The sequence below is a fragment of the Eulemur rufifrons genome, chromosome 29 (genome assembly GCF_041146395.1).
Source record: "Eulemur rufifrons isolate Redbay chromosome 29, OSU_ERuf_1, whole genome shotgun sequence".
NCBI classification, from domain to species: Eukaryota; Metazoa; Chordata; class Mammalia; order Primates; family Lemuridae; genus Eulemur; species Eulemur rufifrons.
The window spans coordinates 20,925,539-20,946,961 of NC_091011.1; the positions used below are offsets into that span (position 1 = coordinate 20,925,539).

At 37.4% G+C, this 21,423-nt stretch overlaps 1 protein-coding gene across 16 annotated transcripts in view; it reads right to left on the reverse strand.

Moving 5' to 3' along the window:
* The window catches only part of BBS9 (Bardet-Biedl syndrome 9), a 440,322-nt gene that overhangs the window by 110,264 nt on the left and 308,635 nt on the right, over nucleotides 1-21,423 (reverse strand). For all 16 annotated transcript variants that reach the window (XR_011231786.1, XM_069462324.1, XM_069462319.1 and 13 more), the window contains one exon: nucleotides 4,659-4,841. Coding sequence is in view for 15 of the 16 variants with exons in the window: in XM_069462324.1 (XP_069318425.1) it covers nucleotides 4,659-4,841 (183 nt within the window). In the remaining variant the exon portion in view is untranslated. The remainder of the gene's footprint in view (nucleotides 1-4,658; nucleotides 4,842-21,423) is intronic.

A 21,423-nucleotide genomic window follows, 5' to 3' on the forward strand; every position in this document is an offset into this window, starting at 1 on the left:
TGGTTTCACAGAATTTGACTCCTATGCAGCATCATTAGAGGAAGATGTGTGAAATATCACAATTAAACACTCTCTCAGACTCAAACCAGTAACACAGCCCTCACTGACCTTAGTAGACATAGGACTTTCCATAGAATTTCAAGTAGATGGATGGTCACTAGGAACATATTGAAATTCTACATTAAGAATTCAAATACTCTGAAATACCCTCAGATCCTAACCTGAAAGGTAAGAAAACAATTCATTTTAAAATTGCCCTATCAGATAATCCGACAGAATATTATTTGGGGCAATACTTCCTCATCATCAGAGGAAGATGGTAGGGATAATACCAGATTACTAAATCCACTGATGGAACTGAGTTTAAGAGCTCTTTCTGGAGACACCAAATAGAATGTCTAATGTGTTTCTTAAAGTGAAAAGGGGTATCCCCACAAAAACACATCTGGCATATATAACTTTCAGCACCTTAAAAAAATTACACATAATAGTCTGCAATACCAGCATTTATTAACCCCAAAATAGTATTGAGAAGTGACAAAAATGGAAAAGCATTACTAAAAAGACAGATCAAAGACAACAATGATGAATTCTGTTCCAAATCTGATGGTATTTTAAACAAAATACTGATAATAAAGTGTGAAGAACACTGCTTTTCATTAGCAATAGTAAATTCTAAATGGTTTTGCTTTGTGAACCTGATGCCATTAGGGAGAAAATATTCCAGAGATGACTATTGCATTTAGCCTGCCTTTTGACACACGCCATCTAAACAACAACACTACAATTCATTATGCGTGGTAGTTTGAAATGTAAATAAAACATCTCCTGAGCACTTTCTTCTAACTCTCAATACTTGCGGGGACATCTGACCTTGAGTTGAGAGTCTCTTCTGAAAATGTTGTCCACATGTCTAACGTTCTCCCCCTCACACATGTACTCTGCCATCCACCCTCAACCAAACCATCTAAATTACATTCAGATTTTTGTGGTATCATAATAACTTCAATATGGGATATATTTTCAACATTCTGGTAAGAGACTCCTTTCTTCCCCGCCTCACCCTCCTTCCAAGTTATTTCAGGTTTGCATATTTCATTTTCACATCTCAGTGGGATACCCATCACATAACATTTATTTGTGAGGTCTAAAGGCATAATGTGAGGGATTGTGAACTAGCATGTCAAAACCACATACTGTATGCGTATGTCTTAAAGAATGAAAAAGGATTCCTTTCTTCTCAAGACTCATAAGCTGTCTCAACAGTATAAGTCCAAAGTGAATACCACAACCTAATTAAAGATGAAGAGCATAACAAGCAGTATTAAAATGTCTTTTTTGATTCATTCTTCTCCAAGTTATGTTTTTATCAAATGTCTTGTCTCATTAATGACTCCAATAGACATAACAAGTACACACACCTTCTAATGCTATCAAATGCAGAAGAGAGTTGAAAGAATTTTCCTCTACGCGTTTCGGGACGTATGACAGTAGAGAATGCAGAGACAGGGTAGAAAGGGGCTGTGAGAAGAGGCTAAGTCCCTTCACCTGCCTACAGGGATGAACATATTTATGTACTTCCAGATGAATAAGGCTGTTTTTAAGATCTTTTGAGTAGGAAATACCACAATCTCTCCTGGGTACCAGTTCCTACGTTTAGAAGCTTTATTTTTAAGTTCTTCCTTTGAGTCTAACCATGCTTTAGGCTCAGCTCCATGAGCATTCAAGTTATACAGTTGCACAGGGCCCTGGGCTCAGAAGGACTCTCCCTCAAACCCCTGCCTGCTTTTATGTTTTGTTGTCACTATCTTGAAATTCTTAATAATTTTATCTTTGAACTTGTGTTTAGTGAGTGAAATCTGATGGGACCAGGAAGCATGTGCATGAGAAGGGAAGATATGTGCCATACATGTTCCCCCTCTCCCCTTCTGCCCCATTCACATGCAGCCCCATGGGCTCAGAATTCCTGCGGCCCCATGATGAGTGGGGGTTCAGGGAGACCCAAAGCAAGTACAAGGAAGGCGTGTTCCGTCCAGACTGATTAAGCGGTGACAACTGACAGCCTTGGGAGGCTTCCCATTACAACCAGAACTCGTTTTGAACGAAGAAAGAAGCCAACAGAACTCAAAGTAACACAGATAACTAAGAAAGGGCATTATAACCTTTCTTACTCCTGTTACTTCCTCTGCATTATCCAATCACTTACACTAAAGATGATAAAATAGAAAGAAAGGAGAAGATAGAGGGATGCCGAGTTCCTTTTCCTTTCAGTCCTTCCTTCCTCATCAATAAGCTGAAGGTAGAGACTGTTGGAAAATGGGGACATATCAAGAAGTGAAATAAAAACAATTGAGTCTCATGCAGCAATTCCATAGTTTTGTAAGAACAAAATACATGTGTATATATAAGCTATGAAATACAAATTATGTAATGTTGTTGATTCCACATATGAGCTTAATGCTCTCATATTTGTATTTCAGAGTGGCACTGCACATTATAAAGATTGATGGTAAACTTTATCCTAACCATTTAAATTTTTAATTTTCTTTACCAAGAACAACATAAAATAGCAAATAAAAAACACCATGATTCCAGGCATGGGCATGAAAACCCTAGACATTGGCATGCAAAAAAATTATATAATTAATTAAAATATTTATAAAATAGTAAAAAAAAAAACCACATGACAAGTGAAAGAGACTTCAGGGGAAAAAAATGCTTTGCTTTTAGTAGCTGTTTTAACAGCACTTTAGCACCTAGTCCCCCACTTTTTGAACAAGGCATCTGCATTTTCATTTTGTGCTGGGCCCTGCAAATTACGTGGCTGGCCCTAACCTTCCTCCTCCTCATGCTACAGATCGCATCTACTGTATCTGTTCTACTGGGTCACCACTTGTTAGTTTTCACCCTCTTCTCCATTCATCTACCCAACAAATATTCACTGTATTGGTACTGAGGCTATCAAAAGGAGTAAGATATTATTCTTGCCCTCTAGTGTAGTTGTGGAGATAGACAAATAACCATAAAAAGGTAATAATACCTACCTACCTTCCATGACTTCAATGAGGAATATAAATAATATACATAAAATGTACAAACCACTTCCAATAATGATTGCTAACCTTCAGCACTCTGCTCAATTACCTCATTTAATTCCGATTACAACTAATTGGGTAGGTCCTATTATTGTTTCCATCTGAACAGCTACAGAAGCGGAGATTTAGAACAGTTAAGAAACTGTACCACAGTGATTTTGTCATTAAGTGGTAGAACTAGGAACTGAAGATATTTATGCCTTTTTTGAGTTCATAAGTGATAGCCATCATTCTTATTAATATAACCCTTTAATATAATCCTAACCATTCTTTATTTTCTAGTGTTCCAGTTGTGTCATTTCTAGTTTCTCAAAGGTCAATTTTAGTTGCAATTTTATCAATCTCCTTATATTATTTATCACTAAAAAATATACATTCTAAATTTTTTCCAATTTATTTATTAGTATTTTGTGTAGGACATAAAATATACCTTCTCTTTTTTTCAAAAAAATCTGACAATCCTTTGACCCAGCTGTAGAAGATTCAATTCAGCCATAAAACTTGTGATTCTCAAAATCATGTTCATGATGTTGTTCATTAAAATACAGGTAGACAGACTTGGGCCCTGGCTTTACTGCCCACTAGTTTCAGAAAAGTACTTCATTCTCAAAGCCTAAATTTTCCTATATGTAACACAGGCATGAACACAGTACCTTAGCTATCACATAGGGTCATATTTAAGATTGAATGAGATAATTCTTACAAAACACTTAAAATAGCACCTGGTACCTAGTAAGCACTCAAAAACATGTTAGTTTTAATACTATTATTTTTAGTACTCTGTACTCAAATGGATTTGAAATGATTTGCCCTTGAAATGTTTTCCTCCAGTACAAAAAACTAAGTTCAAGGGTCTCTAATTACTCAGATGTATATTATTTCTTTGTAAATTAAAGCACACAAAAAATCCCCCAGAATGGCACCTGATGGTCATATATACCTCTAAAATTCAAGAGATCTGAGATGTTTTTACTTATATAATCCTTCACTGAAAACTCCAAATACCACCCTCATTTCTTTTTTCATTCTGAACTACCTATTCTAGGGTCGAGGGTAAGAGTTTTAAAACTACGTATAAATAACTCTATAAATGTAAGGAACTATTCTCGTCATTTTTAGCAAGCCTATCTCAGTTCTCTCTAACCTTTGAAGTGACACTTAAATTTAAGGAAGTTGAGCAAATTAAAATGGCCGGAGTGTTTTCTCTGGAGGAAAAGGAAAGGATTAGCTAATCTGAAGGTTACTGTCGTCACTCAGGCCGTCAAACGACTGTTTCCCTGGCTTCTAAGTGATTGAAGAACACATAAAAAATAGACTGGATACCACATAAAAATGTACTATATACCTATTTTTAAAATAGCTTTAGAAAAAAAGGCCTTCATTTGACATTTTTATTATGGTTTAAAGAAAAGGAAAACACTATTTTTGTAAAAAAACCAAGCCCTCATTTGATACCTTAGAAAAACACGATAGCTAGCTATGTGATATCTTCTTAAAACCAATTTTTTTTTTTTTTTTTTCAATAATGCTGGCTGTTCCCACTGCAGGCTTGTGAGTCCTTACCAATGCTTGAGTGTCTTCCTGAAGCGGCAGAAATGCTGCTTCCAGAATAGCAGTCTGGTCAGCACTGAGCTTCTGCCACAGCCCGATCAGCAGAATCATCAAATGGGTGGCACTTTTCAGCCTGGTGAATGACTGGAACAGATTGTCTTGGTTTTCCTCTAGTGCATCTGCTAGAGCTATTACCTGCAGAAATTACAAACTTCGGTTAGGGACAATTTCAGAACTCTTGAACCCTCAACAAATTACGTTTGGCACACTTTTGTTTTTCTTTAAAACATCTTGACGAACTTTGTCTTCCATAAACACAAGCTATATTGAGTAGTAAAAGAGTTATCATTCATCTGCTCACTTCCTTCTTTAAAAAAATGCTCAGAGTAATTCCAAATCCATATGGCCAGGAGATGAAAATATCCACGAAATCAGTTTAGTGGGGACATTGTTCAGTGTCTGTTTCACTGCTAATTGACCTTCTTCGATACATGGAAATATAAGTAACCTTTAATAAAGTTATCACAGTCTTTATTAATAGCCACAAAGATTGATCAATTAAAATATTCTTATCAAAATAATTGCATTTGCCTTGCAGTTCAAAATAATAACTTCATTATACCTTTTTCAGAAAATAATTGTCTTCCTCTGATACTAGTTTTTTTTATGTTACATAGTATTGGGATATCCAGTATTTCTTATTATATGTAAAAAGTAGATAACGTTCAAACATTTGACCAGTTGAGGAATGCCATTTTTAACACAAATGTGAGGCACCAGCCCACAGGGACCTGAAAGAAAAAAAAAGTTCAGGGTGTGTTACCTTTACAACGCCAAATCTGCTTAGGCTAAAATTGGCAGGAGTGAGTAGAATTGGCTTTTTTTTCATCCTTTTGAGTAAATCTGTGGAAAAAAGAACTAAAGCAACAATTGGATGGAACATCCAAGACTTCTCATTGGTGTTTTATTTTATTTTAATGTCTTGGTGAATTCTGTGCTCATTAAAAGTAATGACCTGACTGCCCCAGAAGCTCAAGGCGTCTGACAGTCCCCAGAACAGGAATAGCAAATGACAGGGCAATGTGAGCACCTTTCTACAAGCCCCCACCAGCTTGAGGGATGAGAGCTGAGTGGAGTTTCAGAAGTCTGTTGCAGATAATCCATTTGGTGATATTTCATGGTTTACTGACACAGGCACAAAGGGCTTCTTAAAAAATCACCATTCAAATGAGTATATAGCTATGTGGTCTCCCAAATACCATGTGGGGAGAGGGGCTGTAGGGGAACAGTCCTCAGAGTGTTTGGGAGATACTGAAAAAGAGATATAGGTTAGGGAAAGACAGAGCACTGAAGGTCCTTGCCTGAAAACGCTGGGACGACCAGGATTCTTTGCCACTTGGCTGAGGGCTTGCGGGAGTTATAAAAGACAATCGCAGTTCACATCAGGCTCTAAAGGGAGTCATGGGAGTTTGAACCAAGACCAGCATTACATAAAGTGCATTGCTTACTATGTGCCTAGTTCTGTGCTACTTCCCATTAGTGTTCAAAAGAAGTACACAATATTCTTATAGCCCACAATGATCTTACAACTTGTTGGAAAAAAAACCCATACATATACAACCAATTAGTGGGAAGAAACATTACCATTAATATAATAATGTCCTAATTGTGCAGAACAGAAAGTAAATGTGAAAGAAGTTAGCAAAGGGAGGGATTATTGTGGGCCAGAGTTAATATCCCTGGGGCCTCTTTTACTCAAATGGAGCTTGGAACTCATCCCTTCCCCATTACTTCAAGAAGTCCCCTCGAAGAGGGAGAAAGGCCACTTTTCCTTAAACCAAAACACCTGGAATCATATGGTTCACCCCACCCTCACTATGATTATAACCGACTCCTGTTAAAGTCTAAGTTTATACTCTTTTTCTTCCTGTGAATGTTACCAATTAAGCCTCATTGTGGGGCCATCATATGACATAGATGCTTATTGTCAAAAACTCCAAATCGTACAAAGATCAAGGTCATAAACACCTACTGAGTGCCAGGTATGTATAAGAATTTGCAAGGAAGCACTGTAGGGAATTCAATGGAGACAGATCTAATTTCCACCTTCAAAGAGTTCATAATTAAGAAAGGAAAATAAGTCAAGGAGATAAATACTGACCACATAAGGAAGACCCTGTAGATCAGCGGTCCTCAACATTTTTGGCATCAGGGACCGGTTTCATGGAAGACAATTTTTGCAGACTTGGGGGCAGAGTGGTTTTGGAATGATTAAAGCACATTACATTTATTGTGCAGTCAAACCTCTCTGCTAATGATAATCTGTATTTGCAGCTCCTCCCCAGAGCTAGCATCACCGCCTCAGCTCCACCTCAGATCATCAGGGATTAGATTCTCATAAGGATCACGCAACCTAGATCCCTCGCATGCGCAGTTTCCAGTAGCGTTCGCACTCCTATAAGAATCTAATGCCAACACTAATCTGACAGGAGGCGGAGTTTCTGCAGTGATGTGAGTGATGGGAAGTGGCTATAAATACAGGTGAAGCAGTGGGGGTGGGGGTGAGGGGATTGGGTACCACAGCTATAGAATACAAAGGAGAATTCCATTAACATTATGATCATTTTGTTAATGACAATCCTCCAACTATCTGAACATAGACCGTGTGCCAGGCATTCTGCCCTGTGCCATACAGGTATCAGTGCCTTCAATCCTCACACCTCCACTGTGACTTAGTTGGCATTATCTCTTTCACAGATAGAACTCCAGGGCTCAGCAAATGCAAGGAATTTGCCCGGTACTGTACACAGGGCATGCAAACTGTGCCCAGGCTTAGAAAGGCCTTCTGCTTGGTTTAAGGCCTTACTGTCTCTGTCTTGAAATTCTGAATAATTTTATTTTTGAACTTGTGTTTTGTCAGTGAAGTTGATGGGACAATGGAGCATGCACATGAGCAGAGGACTTACGTGCATTCGTTTATATGGGTTAAATGCTCTTATACTTGCATTTAAAACTCGCATTGACAATATAAAGATTGATGGTAAAATTCATGCTAATAATTTAAAATTTAAATTCTAACTAATTTTTCTTTACTTAGAAAGATATTAAATAAGAAATAAAAAACACAATCAGAGGTTGTGAAAGAGAGATCACTGGAAAAAGGAAAAAGTTTTATATTTTAGTAGCTGTTTTAATGGCCCTTTCTTCCTGCCTTTTGAACAAGGCCCCCTCATTTTCATTTTGCACTGGGATCTGCAGATTAAGTAGCCAGCCTGACCATACAACCAGTAAATAATAGGACAGGATTCAAACTTTGGAGTCGGTCTCACTCCAAAGCCTGCTTGAGACCTTAAGCACTTTGTAGGCTCAGAGATGGGCACACTGCTACTAGCTAAACATGGAGGGCCTTAGGAGGGAAGAGGTGGAGGAAGAAGCAGTTGGCTTGGTTAGCTCTTCCCACATCAGGAGAAAGAAGCTATTCAATTTTCAGGAATTTTGTGAGCCAGTTGTTAAACACAGCTATTATTAAGATTAAATTACACAAACCTAACACTAAATAAATTACACTAAAAACAAAGGTAATAAACACTCATTACTTCCTACTACTATCTATCTTGAGTTATTTATGCCTACTGTGTCTGTATGTGGGAAAGACTTTGCAATGGGCTACTACTGTCCATTTCTTCCCAACTCCGCATTCAGAGATCTCATGTTGATAGCTTGAATTGGCCAGAGTGGAAGCATTTACAACTTGGAAATCAACAAATATTACAAAGTCAGGATTCCTTCCCTTCCCTTCCTCCCCAGAAAGTCTGTTGTTAAATATTTACCAGCATGCCAGTGAGAAGAGGTACCTGAAATGCATCCTAAAGAACAGATATTGGATAAGGGGGCTTTAAAAACGAAGGAAACAACTTAAACAAAGCATTAAAGCAGAAAAGTAGAGGCTGCCTGTTCGGGGAAGAACAAACATTTCAGTTCAGGAACAGTATTTGCTGAGACTAAAAAGGTAAGCTGGGCAACTGTTGCAGAGGAGCCCGAATGTCAGGGTGAAGAGCATGCACTTAACTCTGTAGGCACAGGGGAGCCACTGAGTATTGTGAGTGCGGGCGTTGAGCAGCGATCAGAGCATGATAAATATTTGGGGCATTTGCTGGACTTAAGTGAAGCTTTTATGCACGTTCCTCACTATCAAGGGAAAATTCTCACTAAGTGTAACAGCATGTCAGTTCATGGACCCACCCAACTTGCTAAACACAGCTGTGGTGGAAGAATGACTTCTCAGTGAGACAGCAGCCCAAGCCACAGGATCTTTCCTGAGCAAGGCCCAAAATACATCAGTCCAGGAGAAGCATCATTTCTCTAAGTCTCAGTCTCATTGGATAGATTTCTGTGCCATTGTGGAAAGAGTCTGCTATATCCCCAAATGGTCACAGAAATTGGAAAGAAATGGGATAAACAATTCCTTATGTAAATTACCCCCAAGGAAAATCTTCCTGACCTACTGGCCAGCATGAAATACTAAACAGATCTCCATGTTCTCAATTTAGTTTTACACGTAACAGCCAAGTTTACTTTGTTCTCCATGAGAGCCAAATGAATTTAGCAGAATTAACATAGTAAAAAGGGCTGGAAAAACTAGAACCATCAGGATTCAGATCTGTGTGACCAAGGCCGAAAAGATCTCACAGCTCACCTGAACTAAGAAATGAGGCCAACCAGCTGGTAGGACTTAAATTTGAGGAACAGTGATTTTTCAGGGCTCATCACTGGCTGAGCAAGATGTGTGTTCTCTAGTGCTCAACAGAAGTACAGAAAGGGAGGAGATGAGGAAACAATAAATGCTAACGATTTCAAGCACAATGTGTTGATGGCCTTTGTTTTGCTTTTTCAGATTGAAGGTTTCCAAATAAAATGGAGACCCCAAAGGACATCTCTGTCCAACCACCATATCAGTTGATGCCAAAGTAATGAGGCAGAGGCCCAGAGAGCTGCTTGCAGGAAAATGCTCAACTCATAAAGTGAGTGTGAAATTAATCCCAAATACTTCCAGCTGCCAAGATAGGCTCTAAAATTGGTTACAGGAAAGTAGCAGCAGCAACAGCAGAGTAGACATGAATCATACTATGTGAACACTCACATGTCCAATTTCTTCACCTAACTTTACCATCGAATCTGCCTCCAAATCTCATGTGTGGCACATGGAACCCCCCTACATTGCTGTTTAGCTGTCATTTACTGAGGCCTGACTATGGGACAGACACTGTGCACAGGGCTGTTACCCCCAGATTATCATTTGGTCCTCATGACAACCCTCTGAGATAGGAATTGTTGACCCCTTCTGCCCCACTCCCTGCTGAGGAAACAGAAGCTTAGAGCCATTTGAGCATGTTGCCTGTGGCCATGAATGCAGGCAGAGAAGGGCCAGGATTCCAATCCTGTTCTGCACCAATCCACACACGTATACAGGCAGCCCCATAAAATAATCCAGTGGATTTTTATCTTGATAATTAAGCAAAGATACTAAGGAAAAACACTACTAATATATAGGCATGATATTATATACCATATCCATCACAGGCATATGTACTTCAGTTAAGCTTTCCCATTGTTGGGGCTTTTAACATAAGGTCAACTCAAATTGGTTAGTTTCTGCCCAAAGTTGGTTGATACTGCCCAAAGTTACAGTATAAAGAAAATTAGTTCATAATTTTTAAGGACGGGAAGTTAGCATAGTAAGTTTTTTCTCTTAACAAAGGGAATTTTATTATATTCTATATAGCCCCAAAATGTGAAGATTTTAGAAAACAGCTATTTTCTAGGGCTGCTCCTTTAGTGAAGCTACTTTTTAAAGTATGATTTAGTATGATATCAAAGTGTGATAAAAGATGATTCATTTATTTTCTATAAATCTCACATTACAATGTCTTCAGTGGTCTGAGCAAGTTGATGTTCTATAATGTTAATTGTCAACATTTATTGAGGGCTTTCTGGGAGCCAGGCATTGCACTAACCTCTTTACAGGGATCATCTCATTGAATTCTCAAATCAATCCTATGAGGGAGATACTATTATTGTTCCCATTTTAAAAATAAGAGAATTATAGAAAGGATCAAACAGTTAGTAAGCAGCAGAGCCAGAACTCATAGGCAAGCAATCTGACCCAAGAAACGCCATCATGAAGCACTGCCTGCATGAATTCTTTGCCTGCACATCAGTCTCATCATAGGCAACATGTGGAACAAATTCTACCAGGAGCTCCCCAATGGGAGGTCTCAGCTTTGCTGACCTTCCAATACCCTATATGAATTAAGATAGGTTTATTTTAATAAAAGGCCAGCATGGACAAATGAATTAAGAAGATGGAGTTCCTATGACATGGATGAATTTATACATAACCCCAGGGAAGAATGCAATAGGCTGCGCTGAAACAGGCAATGGCGTGAGAGCCACGGAGACAGGGCTTCTAGCTCTGGCTTTGCTACCAAGTAGCTTTATGTCAGTGTTCAATTTCCCTACCTTTTATGGGCTCGTTTCATCTTTAAAATGTGAGAAACATTATCTCTGACATCCAACATAGCTATAAGTGTCTGATTTAAAAACTTTTAAATTACTTATGGGTGATTTGTTGTTTTGAACTATCCATTCTACTTCTTCCCCTCTATTTGCACACATACTAGACTTCTTGTTTAATGTTTGTTGACTTGGAATTTTTACCTATAAAATAAAAGAATGAATATTTTTCTTTGGCTAATTCATAGGATTATGAGAATTAAATGAGAAGGGTAAAAAGATGGACAATAACAAGTGCTGGAAAGGATGTGGAGAAATTGGAACCCTCACACATTGCTAGTGGGAATGTAATATGGTACAGCTGCTTTAGAAAAGTTAAACATAGAGTTACCATATGATCCAGTAATGCCACTTCTAGGTGCCCAAGAGAAATGAAAATGTATGTCCACTTAAAAACTTGCTTACAAATATTTATAGTAGCATTATTCATAATAGCCAAAAAGTAGAAACAACTCAAATGTCCATGAATTGTATATATATAAATTATATCTGAATAAAGCTGTTAAAATAATAAGACAATAAAAAGCACTTTGAACGTATAATTCGTGTCAGGTAGGTAAATTATCACAAAGGCACCTTTACTTAAGAAACAATTTTGATAAATTAACAGTTATATCACATTGCAACTAGGGCTTACTGACCTTAAGGATGATGGAATAATATGTGGCTTTAGAGTCAATGAGATCTAAGTATGAATACTGGTAATGCTACTCACTAGCTGTATAACCATCGGCTAGTTATTTAGTTTTCTCACATATAAAATAATAATAAAACCTAGTTAGTATCCCTTCTATTCATTTCTAATTTGTTTGGCTCCTGGTTACTGGTCCTTAATACTTGCTATAGTTTAGGGCTCTTTTCAATTTAGTAACATCAGGCAAATTCTCCTTTTTCTATTAGATTTTAAATGACAATGAAAAGAAAGACCCTTCTGTTGGTACTTGCAGCGCACTACCAACTACTACCTCCCAAAATTAGGCAGGACAGCTGATCACCCCTCTGTTCCCCGATCCTCACTCTGTGGTCACTTAATGAGACAGTGCTCATTTTGTAGCCAAGTTTAGTCAAGTTTCAAAATAAAATATCATGAGATCCTGTGTGAAATATATTACTAAAACCTATGTAAGTTCTACATGTTAGAGTCCCTTTATCCACTCCGTTAGCAATTCTATTAAAACATGCACACATAGACACACAACTTTGGCTGATCTGACTTGTTCTCTAGACATTCTCTGAGACTTGTTACTCAGGGAACTAGACATTGTTTGGTTTTCTTTTATACCTTATTGAAAATGCTACAGAAAGTTTGGTGATTTAAATAAAATGTTTCTAAAGTACACTATGAAAAAGCAGAGGGAAAATAAAACTCATACTCAAAATCCCAGAAAATTCCAGTGTAAAAAGAGTAACTGATAAGACTCCAATATGCCCACAATTTTCCAGTACACATCGGGTGTCCCACAAATGCTGGATGAATTGTTGAACCTCAAAGTCAATCCACCTAAAAATCCAGTGCAACTAGGAGCCACACTAAAACTGCCTCTTAAATCCTAGACACACTGAATCAGACACTGTCAGGCTCCCAATTTGAATGGAACCCAAGTGATGTCACATGGAAACAACAGACCTACCTCAATATATCTGTCATCTACTTTAAAAAAAAAAAAAAAAAAAACCTGCTCCAGTTCACCTTTCGCCAGAGCTGCCTAACACCAAGCTACAGACAGCTCTAATGACCGCTGAAATGAATTTATTCTTCAGATGGTAGCCCTCCGGTTAGGAAGACATGCTTTCAGTCTAGGACAGAATTGGAAGCAGGCAAGAAATAGGGCATACTTCCCTCTCAACGATGTTATTTGTGATGGCATTTGCTGCATACTCCAACATGGCAAAGGCCTTGCAATAAGGAAAATGAAAACAGTTTACCAGGTCTAAACTTTTACTTTGGCTGAAAAGATCCAGTTTGTGTCCAAAAGAATTGTTCTTTTACCAAAAGCAATGAAATAAGGTTCAAAATGAAAAGGAAACAGCATGGAGATGGCTTAAAGGCCAGACAAGCATGTAAGAAGTATTTGGGTAGCAAGTTCATGACTAATTAATTCATTACCTATGTGCATTCATTACCCACATGCTGAAGCTTTGGCTAGATAAAAGAGAACCTTGGGTTTTTACTTTGAAGGCATAGCAAAAATCTAATTCTTAGCTATTTTTGCTACCATGTTATTTTGTATAAATAGGATAGTGGACTGGATTCCATTCTATTGTACTTCACATGAAAAGAAAACCTAAGATTCCCCTTTAGTATGCATTTAGCTTAAATTTTTAAACCAAACCCAGGATTAGAACACATTTTCAAACATTGTACCATTTGGGGTAGCTATTAAGACAACAGGAAAAGTGTACCCATTCAGTAAAAAACTTCAGTCACAAAAATTATTTGTCTTCATAAAAACAGACCTGCTAATTGGCTAAATCACCGGATGCTTTGGAACACCAATGTATGATCACGTGACTCCTAGAAGTCACAATGATTTTTCTGATCTAGGATTATGAGTTTCCCTGATATCAATCCACACTTGCAAAATACTTGAGAATTCTCACAAAACTGGTTTTAGAAAAACAAATTATTCCTGAGAAATTTCTTTATACTATATACTGTAGAACTCTTTTTATCTTTTTTAATGTTTGCCCAGAAGAATATAAAAGGTAGGCAGAGCTAGAATATAGACTTTGGCTGGGACTTTTAAAATATATATCACTGATACATAAAAAGGTTAAATGAGAGAGATGATAAATCATTTACAAGTGACACAGAGACAAATTTTGCTATTTCTGCAAAGTTTATTCACCAAATAGACATGTAACTTAATCAGCTGAAAGGAAACTAACTCCAATGCTTGGCTCATATAAAGCTAAAAATACAACTGATCTCAAGCCTGATTACTATTTTTACCTTTTTTCCCCCCTGGCTGACCAGATTTTTACCCCTTTCCATAAAATTATCTACCTATAGCCAAGTGAAACCCCAATTTAAAAAATAATAATTAATGGAATCAAGTTGTAAAAAGAAGAATGAATGTTCTTCGGACTATGGTTACTCATTGAACAAATCGCTATTAAAGCTGGAATCTATGGTTGGCAATGTCAGAGCTCGTTTTACAAGCCCTGGAGAATGCCACAGTTATCACTCTCCAAAAACAACATCTACGAGGTCTGATCTGAATAGTTCCTAAGTTTAGAATGTTTCAGGCCACATTCTTACATGCAGACATGTCAGTAATTATGTAGCCACCCACACAGCCTGGAGTGCCATCTCCAATGAAGGGAAATGATGGATAGATGGGCAGTTGGCTGGGTGTCCTCAGAGCATTCTTTCAGCTAAGGCAACGAGTGCTAAGACACATTATTACATGGGATCAATTAGGACATGCTGATGATTCACCCCAAAAGGCAAAAAGGGAGCCGGAGACTCCAACAGTGCTGGTAATGCTATTGATCATTTTCTTGGTTCCAGAGTTTAAGAGGTGAAAGATCTAACATCTAGTTTTTCGGAGGGTTTGTTTTTCTTGGACATTTGTGGTTTTTATATGATTTTTCTTTTTTAGATAACTTATATAGTTATATCATTACTATCTGGTGGTTCTTTGGCAAGACATGTACAGGCCTATATGGCTCAGACCACATGGAAATAATACAAAAGGCAGGGTAGAGCTGCCTGGTTTCATACGGAGTAAAGCTAGGGTAAACTGTGGGTTATTTCTACAAAAATAGGCTGCTGGAACATTATAATTGGAAGTGGCCTTACTGCAGATATGTTACGCCTGATTTCTACTGTGCTGTAAACTCCTCCAGGCCAGAGACTGTTTTATTGTTTGCTGTACCCTCCCACAGTCTCTGGCTCACAGCAGGCATTCAATACATGTTTGTAATACTGAAGTAAATTAAAAATTCTGATGACTCAGTAGCACAAGAGTGACCATTAAGATGGTAATTTATAGGAACACTACTTGGGCAAGGGAAGTCCATCCCTAGATTCCAGGTGAACAAGACCAAGGCCTACCATTTTAGAAAAGTTTTTGAAGGCTATGTTGTTTATTGGGTCTACCATAGGTTGTAAATAACTGAACTCTAAATTCATATCTTCCACATGCATTGCGTTACAATGGAGTTCTAAATTCATTCAAGTCTTTACTGCTAAATTTATATTGCAAGTGTTATGAAGTCTGTAATTTAACTTTAAAATACATCATCACAGACAGGGTCATATGATGTGAGCATGTAAGTCAGTTTATAGTCTAGAGCAGGGTTTCTCAACCTCCTCATTAAAGACATTTGGGGACAGATAATTCTTTGTTGTGGGGGCTGCCTCAGGTACTACAAGAAGTGTAGCAGCATCCCTTACTCTACAAACTAGATGCCAATAGCAACCCTCTACCACCAGCTGTGACAACCAAAACATCTCCAGACATTTCCAAATGTCTCCCTGGGGCAAAATCACCCTGGTTAAGATCCACTGTGTAGAGTCAGTGAGTCTGTGTTCAAAATAGCTATCTCTCTCATCAGAAGCAAAGCCCACAAGCCAGAGAAGGCTACCACAAACACTTAAGCTACTTGTGTTTCCAGCAACACTACAGAATTTCTAATTACCATAATGAATGTCAGAAATGGGTTTTTTTGGTGAAATCAGAACTTTGATAATCAGCATTATGGATATTAGAAATGGGTTTATTGGCAAAATTATTAGTATTAAAGACATGTGGGTTGGCTGAATATTTTTATACTTTCCTTTGCCTGAATAGGGTATATGAATTTAGCAAGACACTAATAGGATGAGGTCCAAGGCTTAAGCCTAACTGATCCTGTGTCTTGCCTTTAGGGAAGCAGATTTCTAGCTATTTGATGCCCAATATGAGGGAAAAAGATCCTGCCTTGGATTATTGTCCAATCTGCCTCGAGTGAACCCTTCCACAAAGGTGGTGGTCTAGTACCTAAAAGCTGGGCCTTCACTCAGCCTACAGTGTAAGCTGTATGAATTGTTCCATGCTTATAAATGTTTATTTAACAAATGTCTTTATGTGTGACAAAATGTGACACGAGACTTACTTTTCATTATACCTAGGGAGAAAGGTTGTGGGGAGGTAGCTCATTCTCATCTATCACAAACTTTTTGATGGCTATCATTACTTACTGAAAAGAATTTAGGAGTTGTGCATGACCAAATTGGCAAAGGTAGTGTGCAACATCGAGTATGTGCTAAGTGATGGGGATACACGTGATTTAAGAGCTGCCTACAAATAACTAACAGTCTAACAAGAAAAATAAATGTATTAACAAAAACAACAACAGCAACTACTTGTGTGTTTAATATGTGCCAGGTGCAGTCTTGAGAACTGCATGTATATTATTCTTAAACCTTTTAACAACCCCTCTAGATAATTATTTTTGACTGATGAAGAAAACAAAGTTCAGAGAGGTTAAACAAGTTGGTCAAAATCACTCAGCAATGCCAAGATTTAAACTAGGTCTGTCTTAAACCTACAAAGCCCAAGCATTTCCCATTGTGCCACTTTGTTCACTTAGGCACACACACATGCACACACCTCTACCTACCTACCTACCTATGCTAGATGATAAGTGCTATACAAATGACTATCAGGTTAAGTGAATATGAGAAATACATATAAAAAAGGCCTCCCCAACAACTGACTTCCTGGGGATGAAGGGCCCACAGATTCCTCTGTTTGCCTCTCTTTTAAGTAAACCCACATTTGAATGTTTGAATGCCTTTGGTTCAGAAAAACATTTGAGTCCTGCACATTACTCCTTATTGCTTTCCATCTACATCTGTAACTTGCCTGGCCCTATAATCATTTAAGTTTGTAACCCCTGCAATAATCATAAATTTCAAACAAAAAAACTACAACAGGTATGGAAAAGCAGAGATCATCCTCATCATAAATGATTAAACCAAATCTGGGCTCTAGTGGTTTGACCCTAAGAGAGTCCCTTGACCTCTTTAAGCTTCAGTTTTCTCCTCTGTAAAAGACAAGTATATGGCATGAAGATTAAATGAAAAACAACATAAAATGTGTTTGCCATGGTGCCTACCAAATAGTAAGCATGAAATAAAGGTCAGCATTGTTATTATTTTGAATAATAATTTTCTGGCAAATATCCAACATATTCTTTATTAAAACAAGACAAAAACAAAAAAAGTCATACCCCTGAAGACAGTAACAATACCCCCTTTTGCCTTTTCATCTCTAGTTTATACAATCCCAATAATTTCAATATCTCTTCATCACATTTTACACATAAGATATATACATTATTTCACAAAGTATATAGCATAATTTTCACACCTCACTCTCTCAAACCACCCTGTATGTTTCCTTTCTATTATACCTATCACATTTAAAGTTACTTGTTTAATACTTTTCAATTCTGTGAGGGCAGGGACTATGACTTATCTTATTTACTATTGTGTCTCCAGCATGTAGTATAGGGCTTAACACACAGTAAGACTCTACAAATATCTGCTTAATTGAACTGAATTAAATCCCACCTGGTATATCCTGGAGTAGCATATTGGCTTAATATTACTATCAGAAGATTCTTTCAGAAGTAGAGTTAGTACCTAGTATACCATTTGCGAAGCACAGTAAACAGTGTATTTCCTTAACTCCATAATGCTGTTTTCTTATTAGGTGTTCCTCCCTTCACACACACACACACACACACACACACACACACACACACACAAATCAGGATGTGTCTTCTCATCTCTGTGTGCATTTAATGTGGTAGTTTTACTTTTTATCTTCAAAAGTGATCAAATCAAAATGTGCCTTAAAATTAACACCTTAGAATCCACTGAATTTATTTTTGCTTGGTATTTTGTTTGGATTTACACTTCCCAGTGCCTTCATCCAGTTTACAGAAAATAACTGTTCTAAGAATACCCCCTGGCTACCCCTTGTGGGGCATGCTGTCTAATTTTCATAATGATCCCCTCATCCTCCCGCATACTTCCTGTTGGGACCACCATAGGCCAAGGATGAGTTCCTTTATATGGTCTCCACAACTAAACTGTGTGGTAGAGTTATTAGATCCACTTTGGCCATGATGAAACCGAGGCTCTGACTGCCCACAATCATGCAGTCAGATTCAAACCCAGGCCTGGCTAACCAACAAAGTCTGTGTTTTTTCACTGTTCACACTGCTTTGACAGAAATCTATGGATCTAGAAAATATACTTCTGCAAAATTTTTACTTATTTTTTTAAATTTAATTCTGCTTTTCCATGATTTCCAATTAAAAAATTATGCATTATGAAAAGGCAATAAAGTGTGTTTCTTATGAATAGAGACAAAGATTGATTTACCCTAAGAAAAAATAAATGTTTATTCAATCTAATCAACAAGTATCAATTGAGCATCCAACTGTTAGGTGCTGTATGGACCTTAATGAAGGAAGAAATGTGGCTCAGTGAGCAATTGAAACTGGGGTGAAATCAGTAAATATTTGTGAGATAGTGACATTTTTCACAGTTACAAAATAAGTTTTAATAACTATTTTTGAAGTGATCTTGAACTATAAAACTGGCCAAAAGATAGTAGATATATATGTATAATTATAATACAGACTAGAATTAAATAAAAAGAAAAGGGATCCACAATAGTTTTGATCCTGGCATCAATATTCTAAATTTAAAGTTTCTGTGTTAAAACACACAAATAAAACCAAAATCAAAACAGGCAGAAAAACAAAAGGAAAAAGAATAAGATTTTTTTAACACAGCAAAGAAAAAAGAATGTATAAACATAAGTAAATGTAGTATGTATAAAACTGAGATCTTTTCTTGAAATGTCCAAATTTGGATTTGACTGGATAATAGGCCCGTCAAAACCCTTTTATTTCTTCCTTCTAAGAAGATGAAATAGACTACGAGGATGAGAGCATCTGATAACAGAGGTATGAGTTACACGCTAGTTTTAAAAATAACTCACTTTCTAGTTTACTTAACTAAATCAAACAGGTGTCACAGTTTAAACTGGAATCCTCTAATAGAGTCCATTTACTAGAAATCTGAATCCATTTTCAGAGAATAACAAAAGAAAAAGATTATTATCATACCAGTAAATGATTCACACAGCCACTTTTTGTTTAAATTCTTGGTATTAATATCCAAAACTGTGATAAAGAGCTGAACTTGGATAAAATAACAGGTATCACACAAATCATCCAGAGAAGAAATTTTAAATCTGAGGATAGAATGCCATTTTGGGACTTCAGGCGTTCCTGACTAATGGGAAATGTCAGACCATAGCATGTGAAACTTCAGGAAATAGTTCTTTGTTTCAGTTCTCTAAAGCCGTGGTCCCCAACTCCCGGGCCACAGACCAGTACCACCAGTCTGTGGCGTGTTAGGAACCGGGCCGCATAGCAAGAGGTGAGTGGTGGGCAAGCGAGTGAGTGAAGCTTCGTCTGTATTTACAGCTGCTCTCCATCACTTGCCATCTCCCCACCACCCACTCACCATCCGTGGATAAACTGTCTTCCATGAAACCATTCCCTGGTGCCAAAAAGGTTGGGGACTGTTGCTCTGCTCTAGAGTGTTATTCTGCAGCCATCATTTTAATTCCCCTAAGGACACTTTAGAAAATAGTGTGTAGCAATCTTCAGAAAAGTTATGATTTGTTGATTAAAAAATAATATTTTGAAAGATGATACAGGTTATTGGGAAACTGCTCATGACAACGCTTCCAGGATGTCAGAAATCCATTCTGGCAGAAATCGGAGAATGATAATCTAAGCAGTCGTATCTTAGTTTATTGATGTTCAGGATATTTAGATTGTTTCTCTGGTTTTATAACAGCTATTGCCTGAACAGAGATAGGAGCATTAGGAAGGTCTTAGTCATCAACACTACTGTGATGTTATTAAATCTCCAAGTTTTCTTTCATCTTAATTGAGAAAACTCAGAGTAAATTTTGGCAACAAAAAGTTAACATCGGATCCTTTTTTTTTTTAAGCCAAATTTCTAGACCAATCTTCTACTAGTTGACTCTTTCCCCAATTAAATTTAATTTCTTTCAAGAAGAGAAATCTTTCTAGGAATATCCATCAACAAAGTTTTCCATAATGTTCTATCCCAATGGTTTTTCAGAATTGTCATTATGGAAATTCCAAGTGGTTATTGTTATGTAAAGAAGCCTATCCTGAATGTTACCTGGTGAGGGAGGTACATGCACCACTCATATATCTATTATCTATCACCAGTAATGTTCTGCTTTACACCAAGTAAACTCTATTTCCTAATATGAAAACTACTTTTCTAGCAGTTAGTTGGTAAAATCTTTTCCTCTGGAGATAAATAAGCTCTAAAATTAATGAGACTGAAAGAAGATGAGTTTGGCAATCACAGAATCAGAATTTTAGGGCTAAATCATAAGGCATTTACGACACTACACTGTAGTGATTTATTTGCATCTGTCTCCATTTCTTAGATTACATGTTCTTTAAGAACAAGGACAATGTCCTTACCTGTAGCTCATGACACTGTAAATATTCAATACATTCATCCGAATTCAACTGATTGAATTTGCAAAGGCCTTCAAAACTATCTAATCCAAACCCCTTAATTTTTACATTAAAAAAAAAAAAAAGTTCTAATGTCCAGAGAGGGTTGGTGACTTGCCTAAAATCACATAGGAGGTTGGTACTAGAGCCAAGGGTAACCCCTTACCTCCATATTCTTTAAGGATTTTGCCTATGCTGTTTCATGAAGTATTCACAACAACTTAATGAATCAAGTAGGAAGAGCACCTAAGCCCCCATTTTATGAGGAAAAGAAATGCAAAATGCCAAAGTCACATAGAAGGTTACAAAGGGCGTTTAAACTCAGAACTTCAGGCCTAGGCTTTGGTTCTTATGGCACAAAGGATTTAAAACATGCCACTTCTATAAGACATGAGCTAGGAAGGGGGAAGTAAATCTAGTCTAAGTGTGCAAGTAGACGGATGGCAAAGAAGAAAAGGGAAACACTGATGTAGCATAAACAGAAATCGATATGAGGGGGCACAAATGTAGTTGGCCAGAGAGAAGAGAGAACTTGAAGCTGGAAGTGGTATGTCTCTCTCTGTAAGATGATATCATAGTCTAGCTGTTTTGATTTTCTATAGTCTCATAAACTTAGTAATTT